Raw genomic sequence first — 23381 nt, 5'->3', positions numbered from 1 at the left:
GCAAGCCGAGGCATCCGCGGTTCCTCCGCTCCGCGCCCAGCTCAGCACCACCCGCACCTCTGATCGACACCATCCGGACCAGGAGCTGTCCGGGACGAGCGCGCGCCCACTTGGCTCTCGGCAGCAGCAGCAGCAGAAGCCCCGCCCCGCGGCTCGCCGACGGAACCCCGGGCGCCTTGCCCCGCCCCTTTCGGCCGCTGGCCCCGCCCCGCCCTCGCCTAATTGGCTGCCGGGGAGGAGGGGGTCTGATTGGGATGCAGGCGCGCGGCTGCTCGCCTTTAGTCTGGAGCCGGGCGGCAGGCGGGGAGACGCTGCTGCTGCTGCGGGCGCGTGGGAAAGCCAGCGAGCGAGCCGAGGGGCAGTCAGCAGCCCCGCGCTGCCTCGGCTGGAGTAGCCGCGCGGAGTTGAGCCTCCTTTCGTGGCCCTGAGGATCCTGCAGCATGGAGACCCCGCCCTTCTTCGGGCTGGCCCTGATGCTCTTGCTCCTGCCGGATCTGCTCGCCGGGACTGGGGCGCTGCGAGGTGAGTGGGATCAACCTCTGTCTCCCCCCCCATAGAAAGGAATGGGGAGGGGCTCCAGGGCTGGCAACTTTGCCTGGTCAGCCAGCCCCCCCCTTGCCGCTTCCTTCTTTTCTTTTCTTGATCGGAGTCCACAGGTTGTCTTCTGCTGGAGTAGGAGAATGGATACCTTCCCACCCCCAATTTTATTTTGGGTGTCTTTGCATGTGGAAGCGAGTTTGCTAAGGGAGGCAGGCGGAGAGAGGAGCTGGTGCAATGCACGCCGCCTCCCTCCCACCCTCTTCTTCCCTGCTCGGTGAAGGGAAAGGGGGAGGCATCCTCTCCGGAACTCCTCTGCCCTCGAGACTCCCTCGCCTTCTCTCTCTGTTGGGCTGCTTTATGGGGCCTATCCGGTTTTGAAATACGGGTTTCTGGACGGATTGGGTTCTGCAGCAGAGAGCAGCGGCGCTTGGAGAGACGCGGAGTGCTAGGGAACGGGTTCAGAAGAAGCTGGGCTGGCTTGAGGCATCGTGTGCATGCGTGTGCTCGCTTGAGAGTGAACATCTTTTCGGGGGTGTGCATGTGCGTGCAAGATGCTCTCCAAACGGTTTCGGTCGGCCGTCAGTCCTAGAACAGTGGCTGGATCCTCGGGACTTGGCAAAAGTGCTTGCCGGTGCAATCCTGTGCCTCTTCGTACTTGGGAGCAAGTCCCGTTGATCGCCGCTTGAAGCTGCAATCCTCTGCGCACGCCGAGCTCCGGAATAAGCCCTGTTGAGCTGCTGGGTAAACATGCATCGGATTGTGCTGCAAGCTTGTCGTTGTAATTGTGCGAGTCAGTTTCTTGTTGCGCTGGTCCGTTTCTTATTTCCGCTGCTTTCCCCGTACGGCCGCTCTCGGTTCTGAGATGCCACAGTCTCCCCATTGACTACAGCGACATTTTGGAGTTCTCCCAGACCACTGGGCTTGGGTGTGTTGCATGTATGCTTCTGCCTCCGTCCTGAAGGGAGCTGACTTGCTAGCCATCTCCATTGTCTGTAGTTAAGTAAATATGGAGGGAAATGGTTAAAAATATGTCATCAAAGTATTTGCCATCTTTTAACAAGAATCGTTTTCACCCTCGCATACATCTGTGAGCCCCAGCATTTTTAAAATTGGTAACCTCAAAGTGTATCCGCCCCTTCCCACCCCAGGGCTTCACCCTTATCTTCAGTCAATTCAGGGTTACACCTTCAATGTCTAAAATTAAGCCTTCGGCAGGTAGCTGATTGTAAAGTCTTGTCAGCTTCTGAGACTCTCCTTGTCTGACCACCACCCTTGTCTGTAATTTCACAATAAAACCCACTTGCTTTGCCTGGCTTATGGGAAAGAAAAGCTTGCAGGAGGCACAAGACATTCCGGGATCCGTCTAATTACAACAGAGTTGTTATTTTTAGGTACCTTGGACAGCAGCTTTGCTCCATGAAATGTGAACTTTGACTGTATCAAGGGAGCAGAGGGCAGCCTCCGTTTCCTCCTTCCCAGCCAATAGGGTGGCTCTTTATATTGGGTTTATGGAAAGCAGCTGTGCATATTAAATATACCGCAAAGCAAAATGTGGTTCATGGGAAGGCTAAGGGTTTTGACCCTGCTCTACACATCAAGAACACTTGGAGATGAATGCAGCAGGGTGGGCCATAGTTAGCATCTGAAATCACCCCCAACCCATGTGTAGTAATGCTGCACTTCTCTGCAATCTTTAGAAGCACCTTAATTTCTGTTTATGATCCCACTGGATGCTTAGGTACCTGATTTGCTGTGGGTTTGTTCTTAGGCATTAATGGGAGAGAATAGTATTTTTAGCTTTATTGTGGTCTTTTCCTTTGTTTTCATTGTTTTGATCCTGCACAGTGTTTAGATGTAGCTGTAGCTGGAGCACTTAACCCCAGAAGCTACCCACTGAGTGATAATGCTACAGTTTGGGAAGTTGTCTGGGGCCACCTTGAAGAGAGATTGCAATCCCATCACAGTTCTTTATGGAGTGTTCCAAAGAGTGTATGTAACAGATTGGGGAGGGTGAGATGATGTTTTGGTTTGGTTTTTTTTTAATCATTGCCAGTCTGCATCTTAGCCTATTAGTATGCATGTGTACACAAGATTTGCCTTCTTTCCTACAACACACCTTTTATAGGCAATCTAAAATAAATTGAATATAGAACCTAGGAAGCTAATAATTTGACCTGAGGTTTTTTTTTAAAAAAACAACAACAACTTTTTGATGGCAGCGAAACCAATCTTGAAGGACTGTTTGTGACATTCCTAAGTTCTCTTGCCATGTGAAAATTATGTTTTCTTTTTTCCTTTCTCTTTTCTCTTCCTCCATCCCCACCCCCTTGCCGGCCCCAAGATTAGAATGGGGTTCCAAGTGTGTCTTGTTCTAACTAGGGCTACAGCCTTAAGTTGGTTTGATGGGCCAGATTAACCAATTCATCTGGTTATAGAATAATAATAATAATTAATAATAATAATTTATATCCCATCTATCTGGCTGGGCTTCCCCAGCCACTCTGGGCAGCTTCCAACAAAATATTAAAATACAATAGTCCTTCAGATATTAAAAGCTTCCCTAAACAGTGTCACCAATTCATAAGGCCATAGGAAGCTTCCTTTAAGCCAGGTCAGATAACTAGTATGTTCAGCCCAGAGACTTTCCCATGATCTGCTTCCTGTTCCCTTTTTACCTGGAGAAGCTACAGATTGAACCTGCGGCATTTCACATGCAAAGCATAAACTGTACCACTGAGCTATGATTTTTCTCTCCTCACACCCAGTCAAGTCCTTAGCATGCCATTCCCTTACATGTGGCTCATCTCCCCACCCCATTCAAATCCTCATTTAGCACTCAAGGGAGGGATCTGTGTTGGATTTGTTTTGCTGGCTGAAAGTGGCACCACCTTAAGGAAAGGAAGACAAGTAGAAAACGATGCCCCTCTGTGCACCTGGTCTTTTGTAAATGTCCTAGGCCTGCTCTGTGTTCTCCTTTCTCTATGAAATTTTCAGATGAAAAGGGGGTGTCATTTTAGGGCAGGTTGATCTTGTTTTTTTTTTTTCTAGTTTAAGCAAATGCTGTAGCTGATTGTGATTGTTGCAATGTTTTCCTTTATCAAAATCATTGCATGCCTGAAAAAGAAATAAAACAGTTAAGCACACATGCACAATGGGTTTTTAATGATCTAAGAAACATTAGGATGTTAGGCCAGAACATCCTTAAAACCTGTGTGCTTTTTTCTCCATAACTACTTTATTCATATGCAAACTTATGACAATTCACTCCATTAATATTCATATGATTCATCAACTTAAGATCTTTTATCAGGTGACAGCCTTAGTTCTAAGTAACAGCTAAAATATTTCTTCCTGTGACTTTGCACGATGCCTTTGTATCCACAACACTGCCTGATAGTCCTTTGCATGGCTTCTGATTTATGATTATACACACCCAACAAACTCATTCAGTGGCATATGTCAGGGTCTGTGAGGCCAACCAGGTACTGGAGTGCAATTTCTTTTCTCTCTCTCAAAGTCCTGATTAAATAGTACCAAGGGCAGACAGAGCTATTTAATATCTCCTTCACACTTTGTGAAAAAGTGCTTTGTGACTTCTAGTTGGTCTGGCCATGCACCAATCTTGAGGTATGCAACTTTTGTTCCCATCCACAAACAGAATGAGGGGTGAAAATGCTGACCTGCCTGCCATACCCCATAAATCTAAATTGGATCACTAGACAAAAAACCTGCCTTAAATGGGGTCCTCAGAGGGTCTCCCCTTGGGGTTGGTGGCAACCATATGATTAGATGTGACATGGCAGACTAAGATGTGTCTATCTGGGAACAACATGCTTAAGGAAATCATTCCAGCTCAACCAAATCTTTGCTGTGAAGCCTTGAATGAGTCAGTTTTTGTATATGTGAGTGATCAATCTATTTTAGCTCACAGTCCTATTGTAAAACTGAATGGGTTAAAATGCTAAAGGTATTTGTATGCTGAACAGTAGTACATAGTTACAAATATAAAGATTTGCCCACCATGAAGGTCTTGAAGGGACTGGAGCCTGTCGCTGGAATTAATGTCAAGTTTGCACATGTTCCAACATGCCAGTTTTATTTGCTTTTCATTGTTTCTCATCAGGCGTGATATTATCTGTGGTTACTTTGCTTAAAGGAACAACGAGCAACAGCACAGGCTGTTGGAAACCAGTCAATGTGTCTGGCTCTCTGCTGCAGATGGGATTCCTTTGTGAATTTGTTAGGCAGTCTTAAGAAGAAGAGAAAATACAGAATTAGATGGTCCACATGCCAAGCAGATGGAAAGGTATTGCTGTCTTGCAAGCTTACAATGCCTGTCATTCTTGGAAGGGAAAGTCATGTTGGACCACTGGGCTGCTACGGAAAACAGCAGCCTGGCATCCAGTTTTCCTTTCTCTCTGTGTGACATCCAGTAAGGGAAATAGACATTGTGTTTATGTAGCAACACAGGCAAACTGGATACAGGTTTGCTGTCCTGTGTTGGCAGGGCGCGAACCTCATGATCCTCATCACTTTTAACTGCTGACAGAACCATTGAATGGGTGATATTGTTAACGTTTCTCCCCACATATATTTTTCTTCTTCAGAGACAGATTGGCAAAGTTTTGAAGCCAGCACATGGCTGGCTTCATAGCAGCTTTGACTTTTCTTCCCTTTGTGATGTTGTCCCCGAACAATTACTGTTCAAGAAAAGCATGAGGTGACAACCTCGTATCATAGTGCTCAATCACCTTCTGCTGTGGCTGGGCTTATAATATTAGTGAAGTATGACATTAACTGCTGGGTTATCCATGAGACCACAGTGTAGGGCTGAGAAAGACGGCTGCCTTTAACTTAGGAGCATCACTGCCAGCCAGAGTAGACAGTTCTGAACTAGGTGAACCAACTGGTCTGGTGTAAGTCAGCTTTTTTATATTCCTGGTTTCCTAGAGGCAAGGATTTTTCCCAGGATGAATGTTCAACTGGCAGAATGTTGGCTAATATAATAACTTCCATAGCTAACTGCAGCATGCAAGCAAAAAAAACCCCCTCCATTCTGTCGTACACTAAGATGGAAAATTACTTGTGGTACAAGGGTTCCCTTGAGGAAACTTGATGCTGTCCTCTCCCTCTCTCTTCCCTCCTCCCCTCTATATTTTTAGCCTGGCTTGCTGAGGAAGTGTGGGGTTTGAGCTTAAGAGTAGAATCTTGACACCAGAGGCTGCTGTTTCTTTTGCTTTGCCGACTGTCACTACTTTTAGTGGAGCAGATGGCCAGATTCATTTATAGCAAATAGGAATTTATTTCATTCTTTCCCACCCCATTTCAACTTTTAAAGCTCTTTAAAACCCTTTAGCTGTGGGCTAAAGCCTCAACGCCTAGGGCTTGCCGATCGAAAGGTCGGCGGTTCGAATCCCCGCGGCGGGGTGCGCTCCCGCTGTTCGGTCCCAGCGCCTGCCCACCTAGCAGTTCGAAAGCACCCCCGGGTGCAAGTAGATAAATAGGTACCGCTTACCAGCGGGAAGGTAAACGGCGTTCCGTGTGCGGCTCTGGCTCGCCAGAGCAGCGATGTCACGCTGGCCACGTGACCCGGAAGTGTCCCCGGACAGCGCTGGCCCCCGGCCAATAAATGTGAGATGGGCGCACAAACCCCACAGTCTGTCAAGACTGGCCCGTTCGGGCAGGGGTACCTTTACCTTTACCTTTAAAACCCTGTTGGGTGTTCTGATCGCATGCAACATCGACACATGAATGTGGAGAGCTTTGTGTTGTGTGCTGTGCTAATCTCTGACACGTACTTGCCACCTTCCAACCTTTGAAGGCTGAAGGTGGGGGGCTGTTCTTCTCTTGGAATCTCCATGTGCAACTTAGAGCCCTGCATATAGGTTTTCCACATGAGCAAAGCACCCAGTTAGAACATCAGCATATTGTATATGGTGTAATGTAGCCTTACCTAATGATTATGATACGCATATATATCTGCTTATTCCTTTACAAACAATCACTCCTGCCATCCCTCCCATGTTTAGAGCCAGTCTGGTATAGTGGTTAAAGTATCAGACCGGGAACTTGGGAGACCAAGGTTCACATCCCCACTCAGCCAGTGCATCTCACTGGGTGTCCCTGGGCTAGTAAATCTCACAGGGTTGTTGTGGAGTTTGGAAGACACATGTATGCTGCTTTGAACTCCTTGAGAAGAAGATGAGGTATCAAAGCAATGAAAAATACTCCCATCAGACTTCTGGTACCCAAGGTTGCATCACATGGGAGGTCTTGAGGGTTGGTTAGAGCACAGAAACTTGCATGTTTCTTATGAATCACAAGGCTGAACCCCATTGACTGAGAAATGCTGAGATGGCTTCCATACTGATGTATGTTTATTTGGCAGAATAGATTTGGAGGTGACTTTAAAAACAAGACCTGCTTAAAAGAAGATGAGAAGAGCCCTTCTTGATCACACCAAAGGTTATCGTTTATTTAATTGGTTTCAGTTATGAATCGCTTCCCATAAAACATTCCGCTGACATTTATTTAAAAATAACAACATCAGCATTTTTGTATGGCTTTAAAACAGTGTTGGATGGCGTGAAAAGAGGAATAGACAAATTTGTGGAGGCTGAAGCCATCAGTGGCTACCAACCTTGATGGGTATCCTGTATGTCCACTGCCGGAGGCAGGGATGCTTTGGAATACCGGCATTAAAGAAGATTCCACCTAAACATTAGGAAGAACTTCCTGACAGTAAGAGCTGTTTGACAGTGGAATTTGCTGCCAAGGAGTGTGGTGGAGTCTCCTTCTTTGGAGGTCTTTAAGCAGAGGCTTGACAACCATATGTCAGGAGTGCTCTGATGGTGTTTCCTGCTTGGCAGGGGGTTGGACTCGATGGCCCTTGTGGTCTCTTCCAACTCTATGATTCTATGATTTGGAAGCCACAAGAAAGCTGAATGTTGTTGTGCTCAGGTACTGCTTTGAGGCTTCCCATGGGCACCTTGTTGTCCACTGTGAGAAGAGGATGCTCAAACAGATGGGCCAAGGGCCTTTACATTCTTAAATAAGAACAATTTCAAGTCCAGTACAGATGCAGTCCCGTACATATACACAGCTTTTAGTTCCTGTGCCCTTTGTCCCAGAGTGGCCAAACAAATTCCTTTTGGAAGTACATAAGCATGAAAGTGAGTGTGTTGTTAGTGGTATTTTTTTAAAAAAATCATTTTTAAAGCCCTCCAGCTAGTGGTAGCAATCATTCTAATATTCCAGGTATTTATATATTGCTGAGAACACAAAGTTGTGGACAGAGAAAATTGAACAAGAGAATCAAATGGCACAGTTTATGAAGCAGTACTCGGCTCTAGATGAAAGGCCACCAACAGTCCATTTCTGCATGGCTTTATAACCTCTGTGATGTGTCACCAAGGGGATTCTCCATACCGCAGGGTGAGTGTCACTCTCCAGTTGAGGCCTTCTAATGAACAAAGCCATATCAGTCTTTTCAAAATTTTCAAAAATACTTTTACTGGGGCTGAGGAAGGGAAGAACATGTGATCATAATGGAGGCATTGATCTTGCCAAGGGTCAAAACATAAAGGGGTGGATTTTATCTTTGCCAGAAAGGTACCTGTGTCCTGAAAGGTTTGAGTGATCTTAGACATTTGGTCGGGTAGAACTAATTAAAGGACACACTGTCACTAAAAACAAATGGGAACTGCGTGGCCTGGAACACCACCTTGCCATGTGCCAGGCTTCTGATGAGGGTCCCACCCACACTCTCCCCATTTCTGTTTCCCTTCCCGGAGTCAGTTTGCATTCAATGTCCAGTTCTTTTGCTTGGGGGATAGGTGAGAGTTTCTGTGTTCTAACCAACACCTTTCCTCCTCCGCTCTCCTTTTTGGCACCTCAGCAAAGCTTGCTGTTTCCCTGAGGTCTGTGTGAGGAACAGTACTCACAGCCTGGACATAGAAAGTAGGAGGAAGGATGCACAAATATGTTTTTGTTTTCTTTTGACAGCCTGACTTGGCAAATTAAATGGCGATCTCAAACTGAGTGGGGAGTTTGCTTCCTTTGCTATATAAAAAGTATAAATTTGCTGACTTCTTGTTTTAGAAGCAATGAGAGGTGGTTCCCCCGCAGGCTTCCCATGGGTGCTGGATGTCCACCTGACTGCTGTGTGATAGCACTAAAAGCACCTGCAATGCAAATTACTGCATTTTTCTCTCTATAGGACGCACCGGACCATAGGAGGGGGAGAACAGGGGGAAAAAATTCTCCCCCTCTCTGCTCAGCGCCCCTTCAGCGAAGCGGCAGGAGGAACGGAGCCCCTTCCATTTCTCCTCCCGCTTGGCTGAAGGCGCGCTGCGCAGCTCTCCCTCTCTGCTGAAGCCAGTAGAGTCTTGCTCTCCCAGCTTCAGCAAAAGGAACCCGAAGCCTTGGGAGCACAGCGCGAGTTCCCGCTGTGCTCCAAAGCCTTCAGGCGGCTATCCCTGAAGCCTGGAGAGCAAGAGGGGTTGCTGCGCACGAAAGCAGCGCTCTCCAGGCTTCAGTGAAAGCAACACAAAGTGCTCCCTCTGCGCTTCGGAGGCTTCGCGTTGCTATTGCTGAAGCCAAGGAGCCTGCATTCACTCCATAGGACGCACACACATTTCCCCTTAATTTTTGGAGGGGAAAAAGTGTGTCCTATAGAGTGAAAAATACGGTATTTGCAACTGAACCAGGGACCACAAGGGCAAGCTGTAGTGACACTTGGTAGAGTATCCTATCAAACAAAGTTAATGATGACATGTTTCTATCTTCCGTAGAAGGTGGAGATGTTGTGGTTGCCAGTTTCCTTCATCACATACTTCACTATAATTTGGCCCTCCAGGCCTTGGTATTTGGCCCTTGGAAATCTTTGCAGGTAGAATGACTGTGTGTCAGCATGTGCAAAAACTAGCTACTGTACAAAGTTAATATTAATATTCATAGCTCCACCCACTGTTGCCTTTGGCCACACCTCCTGCTGTCCAAAAGGTTACCCAGAAAGAAATGTGACCCTAAGGCTCAACAATGTTTGCTTCTCCTGTTATTAGTCAACTTCTCCATGGAAATCTGCAAGGAAACCTGGAGGAAGATAGACACTTAGAAGGAGCTGTTCCATTTCTCCCTGTTATTAGTGTTAGTTTTTATTTCTACTGATCTTGATATCTCTGTGATTATGCTTCAGTTTGAGTGAGAAAATGTTACCTTAAAAATTGAGTGCCTTATACTTGCCGGCATATCCTGATTGGTTTCTGGCAGGCTTCAGATGTGAAATCTCATAAGCCATCAGCCATAAAAGACTGTCAATACTAAACGCTGCTGCATGTCAGCTGCCAAGTACCAACTGTCAAATGTTGAAATCAAGTGCTGTTGGATGGCACATAAAGAGATCAAATGTCAGAGTATTCTGCAAATAATTTGAGTTTGGCAGCAGAATATTTAAACATCCAAATGTTTGTAGGTGAATTTTGAGGGAAATTGTTTTGCAACAGGTGATCCTGGAGACCTTTAGGTGCTGCATCAAGGATAGGATAGCCAACTTGATGCTCTTGAATACCAGATCCCACCAGCCAGAGGCAGAGAAAAAACAGAGAGGCAATACATTTCAAGGTCAATTCCAGGAAGGCAAAAGCACTTAAGGATCAAGACTCACCAGGGTGTGGCTTAGGGAGGAGGCATGGCCTAGAGCAGGCATGTCCAAAGTCCGTTTCAGGGGCCTAATCTGACCCCTGTGGCAGTTTATTTCCTGGGGTAAAATCCTTAAAAAAGCTCAACAACCTCAATCCTTAAAAAGGTAACCCACCTACTTTCAGCAGCCAGAAACACTATAACCAGATACTGGAGAGACCTGTCGGGAGTAAGCATGGACCAATGGTACCAAATAGCATGGGAAACAGCCCTACTAGAAAAATTAACCAATAAACTGAAACTGACACGGGGACAAACAGAATAAGACACCTTTAAGATGGCTCCCCTTTATCGCATACACAGCCCAACAAGACAATGGCAATAATCCACCAACAGCATACAAATCAATATGGCTAACCTGATCCAAAACACCCACTCACCCCACTCACACACAAAATCAGAGATCACCACAGCCAATCACAAACAAACAACCACACCCTAGGCCAACGCCAACCTCTCTCACCACCAAAGGAACACAAATGAACAGCACGAGCAACGCTGACACCAAACCCTACATACATTAAGCAAAATAGAAACATCGCCACCCGACCCCCCACCCCATCTCACCCCCCCCAATGTCTCAACAAATGAAACTGGTTTGTAAAAATGTTGCATGGAAAAAATACGAGAGACATTACACATACTTCTGTAAATCTTTAATAATAATAATAATAATAATAATAATAATAATAATAATAAAGGTCAACAACTTTGGTTGGCCCTCATGCATGTTCACTTCATCAAATTTGGCCCTCTTTGGAAAAAGTTTGGACACCCCTGGCTAGAGAGAGTGTCTCAATGACCATTTAGAGAGCGTTGGAAGGCCACATCTGGCGCCCAGGCTTTGAGGTTCCCTGCCTCAGGTGTATATCTTGGTAGCCGCTATGTTGCCCTCCTGATGTAGTTGGATTCTAACTTCCATCAACCACATTTGGCATTGTCACAGACTCATGGATGATGGGAGATGAGAGTTCAACAACATCTGGAGGGCCAGATGTTCCCCATCACTTCTTGGGCCCATTCTCTCATGAAACAGAGGAAAGGGAGTGGTCTCTAGGACATGGTCCATAAAAAAACAGTGAGACAGTAGAGCTCTGAGCTGGTAGAATGGACCATGTCAGAGTTCTGGTGAAGGACTGCATTTCTTAACCCTACATCTGAAAAAAGCAAGCAAACCTCCATGCAAATGGTTGCTCAGTATTCAGTGAAGAAAGAACGCAAGATTCATTTTTTTGTTTTGTTTTTTGAAATGCACAGTCTTAATCTTACAGTTCTGTAGCTAATGTACTGATGAACCTTTCATTCAAAAGCTTCTGTCAAAATGAATGGTTGCAAAATATAGTGTTCAGAGAAACTAGTTGTTTTTCTTCATTCAAATATAACCTGCAAAAAAGCGAATAATGCCCCAGTCTTTCATCAACTTAAAAATTGCAATCTATCTTGTCATGTGGAATCGTAAGAGAAATAAGCAGGGTCATGACTGACAAAAGAGAAATTTCTAAGCATTTGTTTTTCAATGACAAGCTGTTAAAGTGGGGGGAATAGTTTCCTTAAAAATAATTATTAGTGTGCTTTATACCTTATCATCATCGTCATCATATTTTGCTACTGAAACTTTGGGATATTATCATAGCAAGAGATTAAAGTCTTCCAACTTGTTCTTGACAAGAACTCTTTGTGATACAACACAAATCCACCTATTCTCTAGTGCTTATCACCTCCCATATCCTGGGGGCATTTTCACAATCCATAAAACACTTGGAGCAAAACTCCTTTTGAAGTGGAGAAAGTGCATACTAAGCTCTGTTTGGCTGTCAGTCTGAATGTGGGCTTTATTTACATTGAGAGAGGCTATCTCTGGAAGTGACAGGGAAGGGCTGCTGCTCAGTGGTAGAGAATCTTCCTTGTGTACAGAAGGTCCCTGGTTCCTTCCCTGCCATCTCCAGGTAGGGCTGAGATAGAAGGCTGCCTGAAAGGAGCATGTCCACTCCTATCGTTCAGCCCAGACACTGAGGTCCACCTCCGAGGGCTTTCTGGCGGTTCCCTCCTTGCAAGAAATGAAGTTACAGGGAACTAGGCATAGGGCCTTCTCGGTAGTGGCACCCGCTCTGTGGAAGGCCCTCCCATCAGACGTCAAGGAAATAAACAACTATCTGACTTTTAGAAGACATCTGAAGGCAGCCCTGTTTAGGGAAGTTTTTAATGTTTGATGTTTTATCTCTTTAATAATATTCTGTTGGGAGCTACCCAGAGTGGCTGGGGAAATCCAGCCAGATGGGTGGGGTATAAATAATAAATTATAATATTATTATGAAACCCAGAGTGCTGCTGTCAATAAGAAACAAGATTTGGGCTCCACTTTTGAACATGGAGGTCTGGTTGGAAGGAACATAGACCCTATTGGGATAGAGCTTCTCCGAGACTTGATGTCTAATATAAAGGACTACCAAAAAAACCGGCAGAGAGGGACTGAGAGAGATTTGAGGGCCTCGGACGTGAGATCTCCAGGCTGATAGTTGATGGACTGATGGACATTTTTGGGGGATCGAAACCGAGAAAGGGGGGTGAGAGTTTTGGAATCCAAAGGGTGTATAATTATATGTTGTCTCTCTGTTATTTTGTTTTGTAATTAATATAAAAATTGGGAAATTCGTGGAAGGGAATTTGGGTCGACCTTAGGAAAGGGTGTAAAGAATGAGTATTGTTGTTTAAATTGAGGTCTATAAGTTAAAATTGGTTAATTAAGATGAATTAAGTATAATAATAATAAGGTAAAAGTTGGGGACAAGAACTTGCTGAGCTAACTATTGGAATTGGAATACAAGAAGGAGAGGTGTGGGGAAGTCAGGGAAAGATGTTAAGAAAATAAGGATCTGAAACTATACTTGTTATTTGTGTTGTGTTTGTTTGTGTTTTTGTGTTTGTTTAAAATTTGTGAAACTTTAATAAAAATGTATATAAAAAAAACAGAGTGCTGCTGTCAGTGTAGGCAATGCTGAAATAGATGGCCCAATGGTCCAACTCGGTGTAAGACAGTTTTCAATGTTCCTGAGACCTGTGGGTATAGGGCAAAATTTAAATTCAATTAATGATAATAATAATTTATAATAATAATAACAATAGAAAATAATTCCTTCTGGATTCATTATATGAATAATAAATAATGATCAAACAGCAACATGTCCACAAAGATGGTACTGATGTTTCTGAAAGTTTTCTATTTATTCATTTAGAACCAGTTTTAGCCAACACCTCAGCTGAAAATGCTCCCAGAGTAGTGTGCAGTCGGCTATATGCCATTATAGAAGATGCAACATGAAAGGAAAATGGGATGAGCAGGGAAGAGGACAACAAACACACCCGGGCAGCAGTTTTTAAAGTTATGTGATTATTCTTAAGGTGACCATCTGGAATGGAATCAGTTCCGAAAGAAGAGAAGCCAAATGGAGTTTTAGTCTAGTTTCTCTGCAGGTGGGAGCAGGGCATCAGATTCACAGCTCAATCTTATTCATGTAATCATTCTCTGTGCCTCTGCCACCCAATTGTTTGAGGTTTGGGAAAGCAATGCAGACAGCTAGAAAGGAATGATCAATTTCCTTACAGCCAGAGTAGAAACTCCTGAATCAAATGCCCTTCTTGCTCCACCTTCCACCAGTTGTTCAACTTCACTTGAAGCAGGCTTAAGCCCTGGAATTTATTTGGAATGCATGGTATCTGCCATGGGAGGAAATGATATGGATTTTAGGAAGGGAGAGAAGGCAAGTTGGCAGGGGTCTTTGCCCTCAATAAAGAAGGGTTCCACTGCTGCAGGGAAGCTAAAGCAATCAAGTTTCTCCTTGTCAACTTGCAGTCCCTATTTAACCCTTCGGAGTTGTTGATTCAAGCTATTATAGCTCCCAGATGGTAGCCACTGACAAATATGTCCAGGCGGGGAACTCCATCAAGCGGAGCCATCGGATTTGCAAGGTGATTATGAGGTGATTTGTCCCAATTGCGAGGGAGGTGGTTGGTGCAGGTATTTCAGGTCAGATCCTGATCCCCTTGAGGGGCTACAAATGATTTGCTCTACTGCATAAAGCCATTACCATATGGAAGGTGGTTTATCTTTAGCAAGTGTCATGTTTAGGGTTATCATGAAATGTCACCCCTTGTTCATCACCCCATTCATAGGAGAAAAATAGGGAGGAGGATTATTTTTGTGATTATTGTAGATTATTGTGATTAATGGAGGCTGCACAATGGTGACGGTAGCATTCTAGCCATGGCTGGTTGCTGCTGCTATTTATAATCTTCACCATTTCACCATTTTAAATTCTTACTTCTCTGCAGAGTTTTGCAGTGAAGTTCTTCAGCCAAGCAACTTGTACAAAAATGCATTATATTTGGGGAAATTACTTTGCAAAAATGCATACAAAAACGCATATATTAGGCAAAATTAAAAGCCCGGCATATTTTCATGGAGCTTAAAAAAAATAAATCACAAACTGATCTGGAAATGTGGAGAACTGAATTAAAGGCTTGCAAAATGAGCAACCAAAATTGACAGAATAGTCCATCTCTATTTCTTGGCACAATTTCTCTGTGCATGTTTCCAACAGACTTTCGGAACAGCAATGTCAACGAGCTTTCACAAATGGCAGTTTGAGAGAGAAGGGGCTCCCAGTTAAGATGACAGATTCAAGATTTCTCTGAGCATCAGTGACTGTCAGTATACTAAAAAACAAGCTGAATGCATGTACGGAAGGCCTGGTGAGATTTGAGCAACAGGAACATAGCTTCAGCTAGCAACCACTGATTAGCATATAATTAACATAATGTGTGAATGTGCTCACATTTTCTTTCACTTCAGCTTATGGTTTCTTGGGAGAACTCTATGGCTTTGGCTTTCTTTGCATATCGGTACCTTGTACCCTTCCCAAGATCAACTACCCTCCGCTTTAGGGGGTACTCTGACTACTTCTGTGTACAGCAATAAATACTATTGTGTACATCATTACTGGATGGATTTATGGTAAGCAGATGGCTGTCTAATTCTAGACCTGAATTATGCCCCAGCAAGTATTTAATACTGTCTGCATCATTGCATAGCATGCTAGCTGGTTTTGTGGTCCCTTAGTGCTTGCTCTGGCAATCCAGTCTAGTGGGAATTTGTGCCAGGGTGAGTTAAATTCTAAGGATTCTTTTCTGATGCACTAGCTGCTTTGCACACTTGGGCGGTTCAGATGTGCGCACTGAGAGTTGTTCCTTGTCTTCCCTATGATGTGTGTGAATTTCCGGTGCATGTCATGTGCGCACCCCATGAACATGGTGGCGGTGCAAACTGTCTCTGCAGATTGTGCCATGTTGATGCAACCAACCAACTGGCTTACCTGCCATTGCTCCTGTGTTGAGGAGGAATGTGAGATGACACACCCCACTTAACAGACAGTATTGTCACTCAGTTAATATAAGAACATAACCTAAGAAGAGCCCTGCTAGATCAGAGCAATGGCCCATCCAGCCCACACTGAACAAACATATGCCTATGGGAAGCCCACAACCAGGACTTGAGTTCAGAAGCAGTCTCCCGACTTATCAGTTCCAGCAGCTGGTATTCAGAGCATAGTTCTTCAAATCTTGGAGGACGTACTCAACCATCATGGCTAGTAGCCACTGAAAGCCTTACCCCCACTCAATTTGTCTAACCTTCCACTTCAAAGCCATCCTCTTTTCCATGAGTACAATTCATGAAGCTTTTGGGTGGAATCCACTGAAGATGCACATATGGACCTTTTTAGTGTAGAGATGCCCTCCTATATAAAGTGTTTTAGTGCAGGGGTCAGCAAACTTTTTCAGCACTGTCCCTCAGACCTTGTGGGCGGCCAGACTATATTTTGAAGTGGGGGGGATGAATGAATTCCTATGCCCCACAAATAACCCAGAGATGCATTTTAAATAAAAGCACTCATTCTACTTATGTGAAAACACACTGATTCCCAGACCGTTTGTGGGACAGATTTAGAAGGTGATTGAGCCAGATCCGGCCCCTGGGCCTTAGTTTGCCTACCCATATTTTAGTGTTTCCAAGAAGCTATAGCTCAAGGGAAGAGCACATATTGTGCATGTAAGTAGACTCCAGATCATGGGTAGGCAAACTAAGGCCCGGATCCAGCCAAATCGCCTTCTCAATCCGGCCCGTGGATGGTCGGGGAATCAGTGTGTTTTTACATGAGTAGAATGTGTGATTTCATTTAAAATGCATCTCTGGGTTATTTGTGGGGCACAGGAATTCGTTCATTCCCCCCCACCTATAGTCCGGCCCCCCATAAGGTCTGAGGGACAGGGGACCAGCCCCCTGCTGAAAAATTTTGCTGACCTCTGCTCCAGATAAAGGAGAAGTGTTGCTAATCTGAGCTGGGATAGATAGGATCGGTGGTCTCACTTGATAGAAGGCAGCATCACATGTTGGTTCTGAATTATTTTCTTCTTCTGAAGTATTGCTCCTATTTGGTATATAGTTAGCAGCAATACCACAACAGGCAGTTTATTGCAGTTTTGTGAATAAATTCACAGAAGTTAGCAGTCTACAACTTGCTCTGTAACCGGAAACTTAGAGGAGGAGAAGGCTTGCAAAAGCCTTTATGAGTCTCTTCCCTGCTTCCCTTTTAAGATTGGAGGGAAAGGGATTTTGATAGCTGGGTAGCCCAAACTTTTAATCGATATTGATTCTAGGTCCTGCTGTACACAAGGGTGGGCTTTTTTTTACCTGAAGCATATTTGAAAACCCTCCCCTTGATTAGGACAACCACACCTTTCCCTCATTTCACATGCCCCACGTGAATGAAGAAGGAAGTGGCAATCACAATCTCGGTATACAGCCACTTACAATGTATTTGGACAGGTGTAGATGCAGTTCTGTTGCTGGGACCACCCATATCTATAATGAACTTTTAATTTTGTAATGAAGCCAATTTTCCAAGAAGTGCTTTTCAGAAGAAGGAAAAAGGGGGTATTCTCTATTGATTGTAGAATAAAATCTTGTATGTATGCAACTTTAGATGTACTGGATATGTGTGTGTTGTTGTTTTAAACCATGGGTAGGCAAACTAAGGCCCGGGGGTTGGATCTGGCCCAATTGCCTTCTAAATCTGGCCCACAGACGGTCCGGGAATCAGTGTGTTTTTACATGAGTAGAATGTGTGCTTTTATTTAAAATGCATTTCTGGGTTATTTGTGGGGCATAGGAATTTGTTCATGTTCTCTCTCCAAAATATAGTCTGCCCCCCCACAAGGTCTGAGGGACAGCGGACTGGCCCCCTGCTGAAAATGTTTGCTGACCCCTGTTTTAAACAAAGTTCCCCTTCCCCAATGGCCATTTGACAGCAGCACCTAATGTTGGCAATTCCAGCTGGCTCCCACAGTTTCCAGCAGGAATAGCTGAGCTCTGAAAGAGAGAATCTGGGTCTTATCTTGTGTCAAATGAGCTAACCAAATAAAAAATGAATTGAGCGAATTTAATCTGTCAGCATCAATGAATCTAAGAGGATTATCATTCCATTACCGCTAATAGATTTTTTCCAAAGATAACTTTGCTACTTGACTTGCCTATTCCTATAAAGACTGTTACGAATCTAATTTATGTGTATCATTTAAATATTCCTGCTCCATTCCAATTGAATCCCTGGGCTTGTTAATAGGCCACCTTTCTTGTTTCTCGCTCCCTACTTTTAGCTCAAAGAGGAATAGCCTTGGTTTAATGTTCTGAGTGCTGCTTCTATTGCTTCTTGTGGTAATTTGTTGCGGTAGTAGTGGACAAGTTCCACTTTTTGCCAAAGTCTGTTTAGCAACTCAATTAGCCATAGATTTCTCCTCCTTACACTTGTATGCTTCCCCCTCCCTGCTCCCACTGCTTTGCATGTGTACTCTGAGGACTGGAATAAAACAGTCAGTTTTATGAGCATAATTGCAAATTCCTCATCCCTGTCTTACTTGCAAGAACATAAGAGCCTGCTAGATCAGGGCCATGGGCCACTTAGTCCAGCATCCTGTTCTCACAGCAGCCAACCAGATGCCTTCAGGAAACCTTCAATCAGGTCCCCGGCAACCTCACCCCCCGATGGTTTATAGCAACTGGTATTCAGAAGCAATGTCCACAACTACCTCAGGATTCAACCACCTTCTTCTCCTGCTGTGTACATAGACCTATCTTGAAACACAGGAACCTCAGTCATGTCAATTTGGCCCAACATTTCCTACTGGCTGGCAGCATCTCTCCAGGATCTTGGGCAGAGGTCTCCAAACTAAGGCCTGCAGGCCGGATAAGGCCCAAGGGACTTGTTTATCTAGCCCACGGCGATGCCTGCTGCCGCCCGCTCTTACCGGTGTTGCGCTGCACGGCTGGCCACTTCCGGGTCGGAGGAGCACCGGAAATAGCTTGTGCGCATGCACATGCGTTATTTCCAGCGCACATTCAGGTCAGAGGAGGCCCGCGCACATGCGCGCAAGCTGTTTCCGGTGCTCCTCCAACCCAGAAGTGCGCTGGAAATAGCGTGCGCGCACACATATGGGCATGAGCTCCCCCGCCCTCTGGACGATCAGCGCTGGAGAGACCGGCCCGAGATTGTGATAAGTTTGCCCTGATCTTGGGCATAGGTATGCCCTTCCAATCACCTGCTGCACGATCCTTTTAGACTGAAGATCCTTGGAATTAAACCTGGGACCTTCTACATGCAGAGAACACAGATTAGTCTCTCCCTCACGTAATGATCCATAGAATGAGCTATTGGTCGTGTATTCAGCTTGGGAAGTTTTTGAAAGCTGGCTGGTGCTTCTGAAGTTTCAAAAGTTGATGCTGCAGTTAGGGTCCAAAGCTACCAAGAGGCGAGGTAAGCAGAGTTGTGTGGGGTTTTTTTCTAAAAAAAAATCCAATACTTCATTTATAGCCTATCTTCCCTCCAATGAGCTTTAGCTGACATGTAGAGTTCTCCCCTTCTCCATATTACTCTCACAAGAACCTTGTGGCCCAGGGTCATCCAGTGAGCGTCTTGGCAGAGTGGGGATTTGAACCCATATTTCTTGTGCCCTAGTCTGACACCCTAACCACTGTACTACACTTTTCTTCTTGCTGTGTTTTTTTTTTCCTTTTTGCATTTTCTAAGGAAGCAACTTCTGCAGACACTCGCTGCCTTCCCAGTGTGCAATGTGTTTTGAAATTCAGAGTGTTCTTTAGCTCCTTTTACCCTTTGAAAAAATATGAAAGTGCCCAAGAGCTTTCAGACTTTCAAAGGGCAATAGCAACTTCAGCAAAAGAGTAGAATGCAGCAAAACAGACAGCTCTACCTTTTTACATTTCTTACTTTCTCTCTCTCTCTCTCTTTCTTTCTTTGTCCTTTCTTTCTAAAGTGGCTTCATGAAAATACGGGCCATAAATATTCTGGGCTGCTTTCTGCATTGGGGAAAGGACGCGCAGTTGCCACGGTGAGAGGCAAGCGCTTTCTTCTGAAGGCCAAACTTAATTTCCCCTCTGCAAATGTGGCATGAACTTTGCCATCCACTTTTTCTTACTTCTGTGCCTCCCTGAAGCTCACTTAGATTCTTACAAATGAATGCACAGAGCAGAGGGTTCGGGAGGCAGCCTCCATCCTCTTTGCTAGCAATTTGCCAACCTATAACCCTCAGGGATGAAATCACAACTATCAGTAGCTTGGCAGAGCTATTCCTGAGTGAATTTCTGCCTCCCAGTGTCGCTTATCATTACAGTCTCTTCAGTTCTGGTGAGAGGGAAGGGGCATCTCTAGAAGTAGAAGGAAAATCACAGCCTCTTGCTCTGTATATTACATTGAGTCTGTGCGGCAAGAGAAATGGGTCAAAAATTGAGCATCTGCTTTGCATGCAGATGGTCCCAGGTCCAATCTGTAGCATCTCCTGGTACAGCTGGGAATGAAACCCTGGAGTAAACTGTAATGAGCTAGAACAGATATCTTCAACCTTCTCAGACCTAGGACCCATTAACAAAAACATGCATTTGGGGACCCTTAATCTTTTAGCATATATTTGCAGGGTGATAGTGCTGCTGCTATGACCCACCTTGGATCAGGCCACCACCCACTAGTGGGTCCCAACCCACCAGATGAAGACCAGTGTGCTAGATGGACCAATGACTGGGCAATAAGGTAGCTTCCTATGAGGTGATGGGTCAGAGTTCAGTGATGAGGGATCTGTGCTGCATGTAGAAGGTCACAACTGGTCCTCCACCTCTGCCAAAGGCATCTGGTTGACTACTGTAAAAACAAGAAGATGGATTAGATGGGCCTTTGGCTTGTTCCAGCAAAACTCTTTTTATGAAGAATACAACTATCAAGAAGTTGTTGGATAGAAAGGTAATCCATGCCTATGGAAGACACCCAACAGCTTTTGGAATGAACAGGAAAGCAGCTCATGTTCCCATAGATAGGAGGAGGCAAGAGGTCAGAACCTTTATAATGTTCAAGAGATTATATTACAGTTTGAGAGATCTTTTGAAAAAATCAGAACATCTGGTTACAATAAACCTTAAGCTTTCCGAAACTAGACTGTGTTCCATTAAGCAACAAATGCACACCAACTGATCCTTTCATGGTAAAGTAGAAGGATTTATAACAAAAGATCAGCAGAAGTATTTCTTTTTTTAATCATATGGGGTTCAAAATTATCCGTATGTCTGAATATTAGAGGAAACCATTTTAAGATGTTAATGCAGTGGCACTGAACACCCTGGAATTTGCACAAAATCTCATTGTACGCACAACTATTGCAGTAGCTTCCTGGGATATGGTAACTGAAACCATTAATTAAGTTCTTTAAAACACCTGTGTTTTAAAAAGAGCCTTGGTTGCAAGATAGGTTGTCAACTCCTCAATATGCTTGTTTCAGCTAGATTAGCATGTCACTAGACAGTCTGGAGAGTATTTAAACCGGAGTGGCTGGATAAAGTCTGGCCGCTCATTAAGATGACAGCACACAAAACAGATCAGGCTGTTGGGAAAGTTGCAGCCACAGTTTGCTGAGCACAAATAGTCATATTAGATGTTCGGTGGCAGGTGAGCCTGGGATCATGGAGACGATGACGTCATTGAATTGTATTAATTGTTTTGATTAATTTGTTGCATTTTTTTGTTGCTTTTTTGTTATTGGGTTTGCTATTGTTGTTGATGCTGCTGCTGCTATTGTGCTTATTGTGAGCTGTTTTGAGCTCAATGTTGGAAAAGTGGAATGCAAATATCAAATCAAAATTGGTCTTGTCTTTCCAAACTGATGCCCTCCAGGTATTGTAGATTATAGAACTTTCATCATCCCTGATCATTGACCCTGGTGACTGGAACTGATGAGAACTGGAGTCTACCTGGAGGTTGCCATGTTGAGGAAAGACAGCGCTAGGCTACAGTCAGGTAGTAAACCATTACTGCTCCCATGTAATAATATTTTTCCTTCCATAAGAGACAGCTGACATCCTATATTAAACAGTGCCTGGGTTATTCACTGCCCTGCTGTTTGCCTAGCGGCCATGGTTGTTTGCTCCTAGTCTAAACAGAAAGCAACAGAGGGGATGCAAGTAGGAAGCAATCCAATTACTTATATGTTTCCAACTAGGTAACTTCTTGCATGGTCTCTTACGACTTCCTGTAGGTAGCTAGCTAGCTAGCTAGTTAGCAAGTAGCTATCAATGCCAGAGCTCGCTCAAGACATTTTGCTGCCTGAAGCAAAGGGCAAGATGGTGTTCCCCTTCCATGTTCAAAAGGTGACTGGACTGAGAGCTGAGTCAAACTTCAGTGCTGGCAGCAGGATAGCAGCATCTCCCAGCACACCTGAAAGCTGCTGGCTAGATTAGGAAGCACCATCTTGTCCTTTGCTTCAGGCAGAAAAATGTCTTGAGCGAGCTCTGGCTTTGATAGCTGCCATCCAACAGAGGCGAACAGTCAAGGAGGTGGTGCTTCTGTCCCTCAACTTCTGTTGTCCGAAATGGTTGCCCCCCTTTGCCCAATGGCCATGCTGGCCCTGATCAAAGCTTACTGAATGACTATGGGCCGGTCACCATCTCCCAGCTAAATAACAGGGTTGTTATGAAGATTAAATGAGTGAGGAAAGTGCCTCCCTTAGCTTCTTGGAAGAAGGGTGGCATGAAGATGTAACAAGTGTTAAATACTTAACACTGTCCACCTTTGGTGATGGAAATGCAACTGTAGTAATTGCATATATCTATACAGTGGTGCCCCGCAAGACGAAATTAATTCGTTCCGCAAGTTTTGTCGTCTAGCGAATTTTTCGTCTTGCGAATCACGAAATCCCATAGGAATGCATTGAAAATCAATTAATGCGTTCCTATGGTCAAAAAAAGTCCAAACAAAGCCAAATTTGGTACAACAACAGTTTATTAACTGCTCTTTAAAGTCACACATACTGTGAAGAGCAGTTCAAAAATTGAAGGAAAAATAAATTAACTTTATAAACAAAACATGTCTTTGTTTTTAGACAAAGGAAACAAAGTCGCGAGACGTTTTCGTCTTGCGAAGCAAGCCCATAGGTGAAATTTGTCTTGCGAGGCAAATCGAAAACGGAAAGACCTTTCGTCTAGCGAGTTTTTTGTCTTGCGAGGCATTCGTCTTGCGAGGTACCACTGTATATCTATATATGGAAAGGGCCATAGCTCAAAGGTTTGCTTTGCATGCAGAAGGTGCCAGGTTAAATCCCTGACATTTCCAGGTGTGTCCGGAAACCTGAAGAGTCACTGCTAGTCATTGTGTAGACAATACTGAGCGAGATGGACCCAGAGGCAGCTTCCTATATATGCACATTCATATCAGATTCTTAGGCACAGAAAGGGTGTTGACATAGTATTCTGTTACTGAACAAGCATTTGCTAGCATTCTCTTCTCCCTTGAGAAAAGAGGTAGAGACGAATAGAGGTTACCTAAGCACTGTTACTATTTTGGGCCTTGGCACGAGATACACAGATTCCTTAAAACCATGAGTCACTTACTACAACCTCTTCAGTGCCATCATATCACATTCATCTAATCGGGGAATAGATTCTGTAGCATTTACAAAATGATAGCTTTTGAAACTGATCGGTGCACTCTAAGAGAAGGCTAACCACCCCAAACAAGACTCTAGGGTCTGATGCATAG

General features: G+C 44.5%; 1 protein-coding gene across 3 annotated transcripts in view; it reads left to right on the top strand.

Annotated features, from left to right (window-relative positions):
• The first annotated feature begins 278 nt into the window (after positions 1-278).
• Positions 279-23381, top strand: part of UNC5D (unc-5 netrin receptor D) — a 451316-nt gene continuing 428213 nt past the window's right edge. For 2 of the 3 annotated variants that reach the window (XM_082200306.1, XM_082200305.1), the window contains exon 1: positions 279-522. In XM_082200306.1, the coding sequence (XP_082056432.1) occupies positions 441-522 (82 nt within the window). In that variant the 5' untranslated portion in view covers positions 279-440. The remainder of the gene's footprint in view (positions 523-23381) is intronic. The other variant, XM_082200304.1, reaches the window with a different exon arrangement.

The sequence above is a fragment of the Podarcis vaucheri genome (assembly GCF_965113315.1).
Source record: "Podarcis vaucheri genome assembly, chromosome: 15".
NCBI classification, from domain to species: Eukaryota; Metazoa; Chordata; class Lepidosauria; order Squamata; family Lacertidae; genus Podarcis; species Podarcis vaucheri.
Note: the sequence above shows the minus strand (reverse complement) of the source record. Positions and strands in the feature narration are given on the sequence as shown.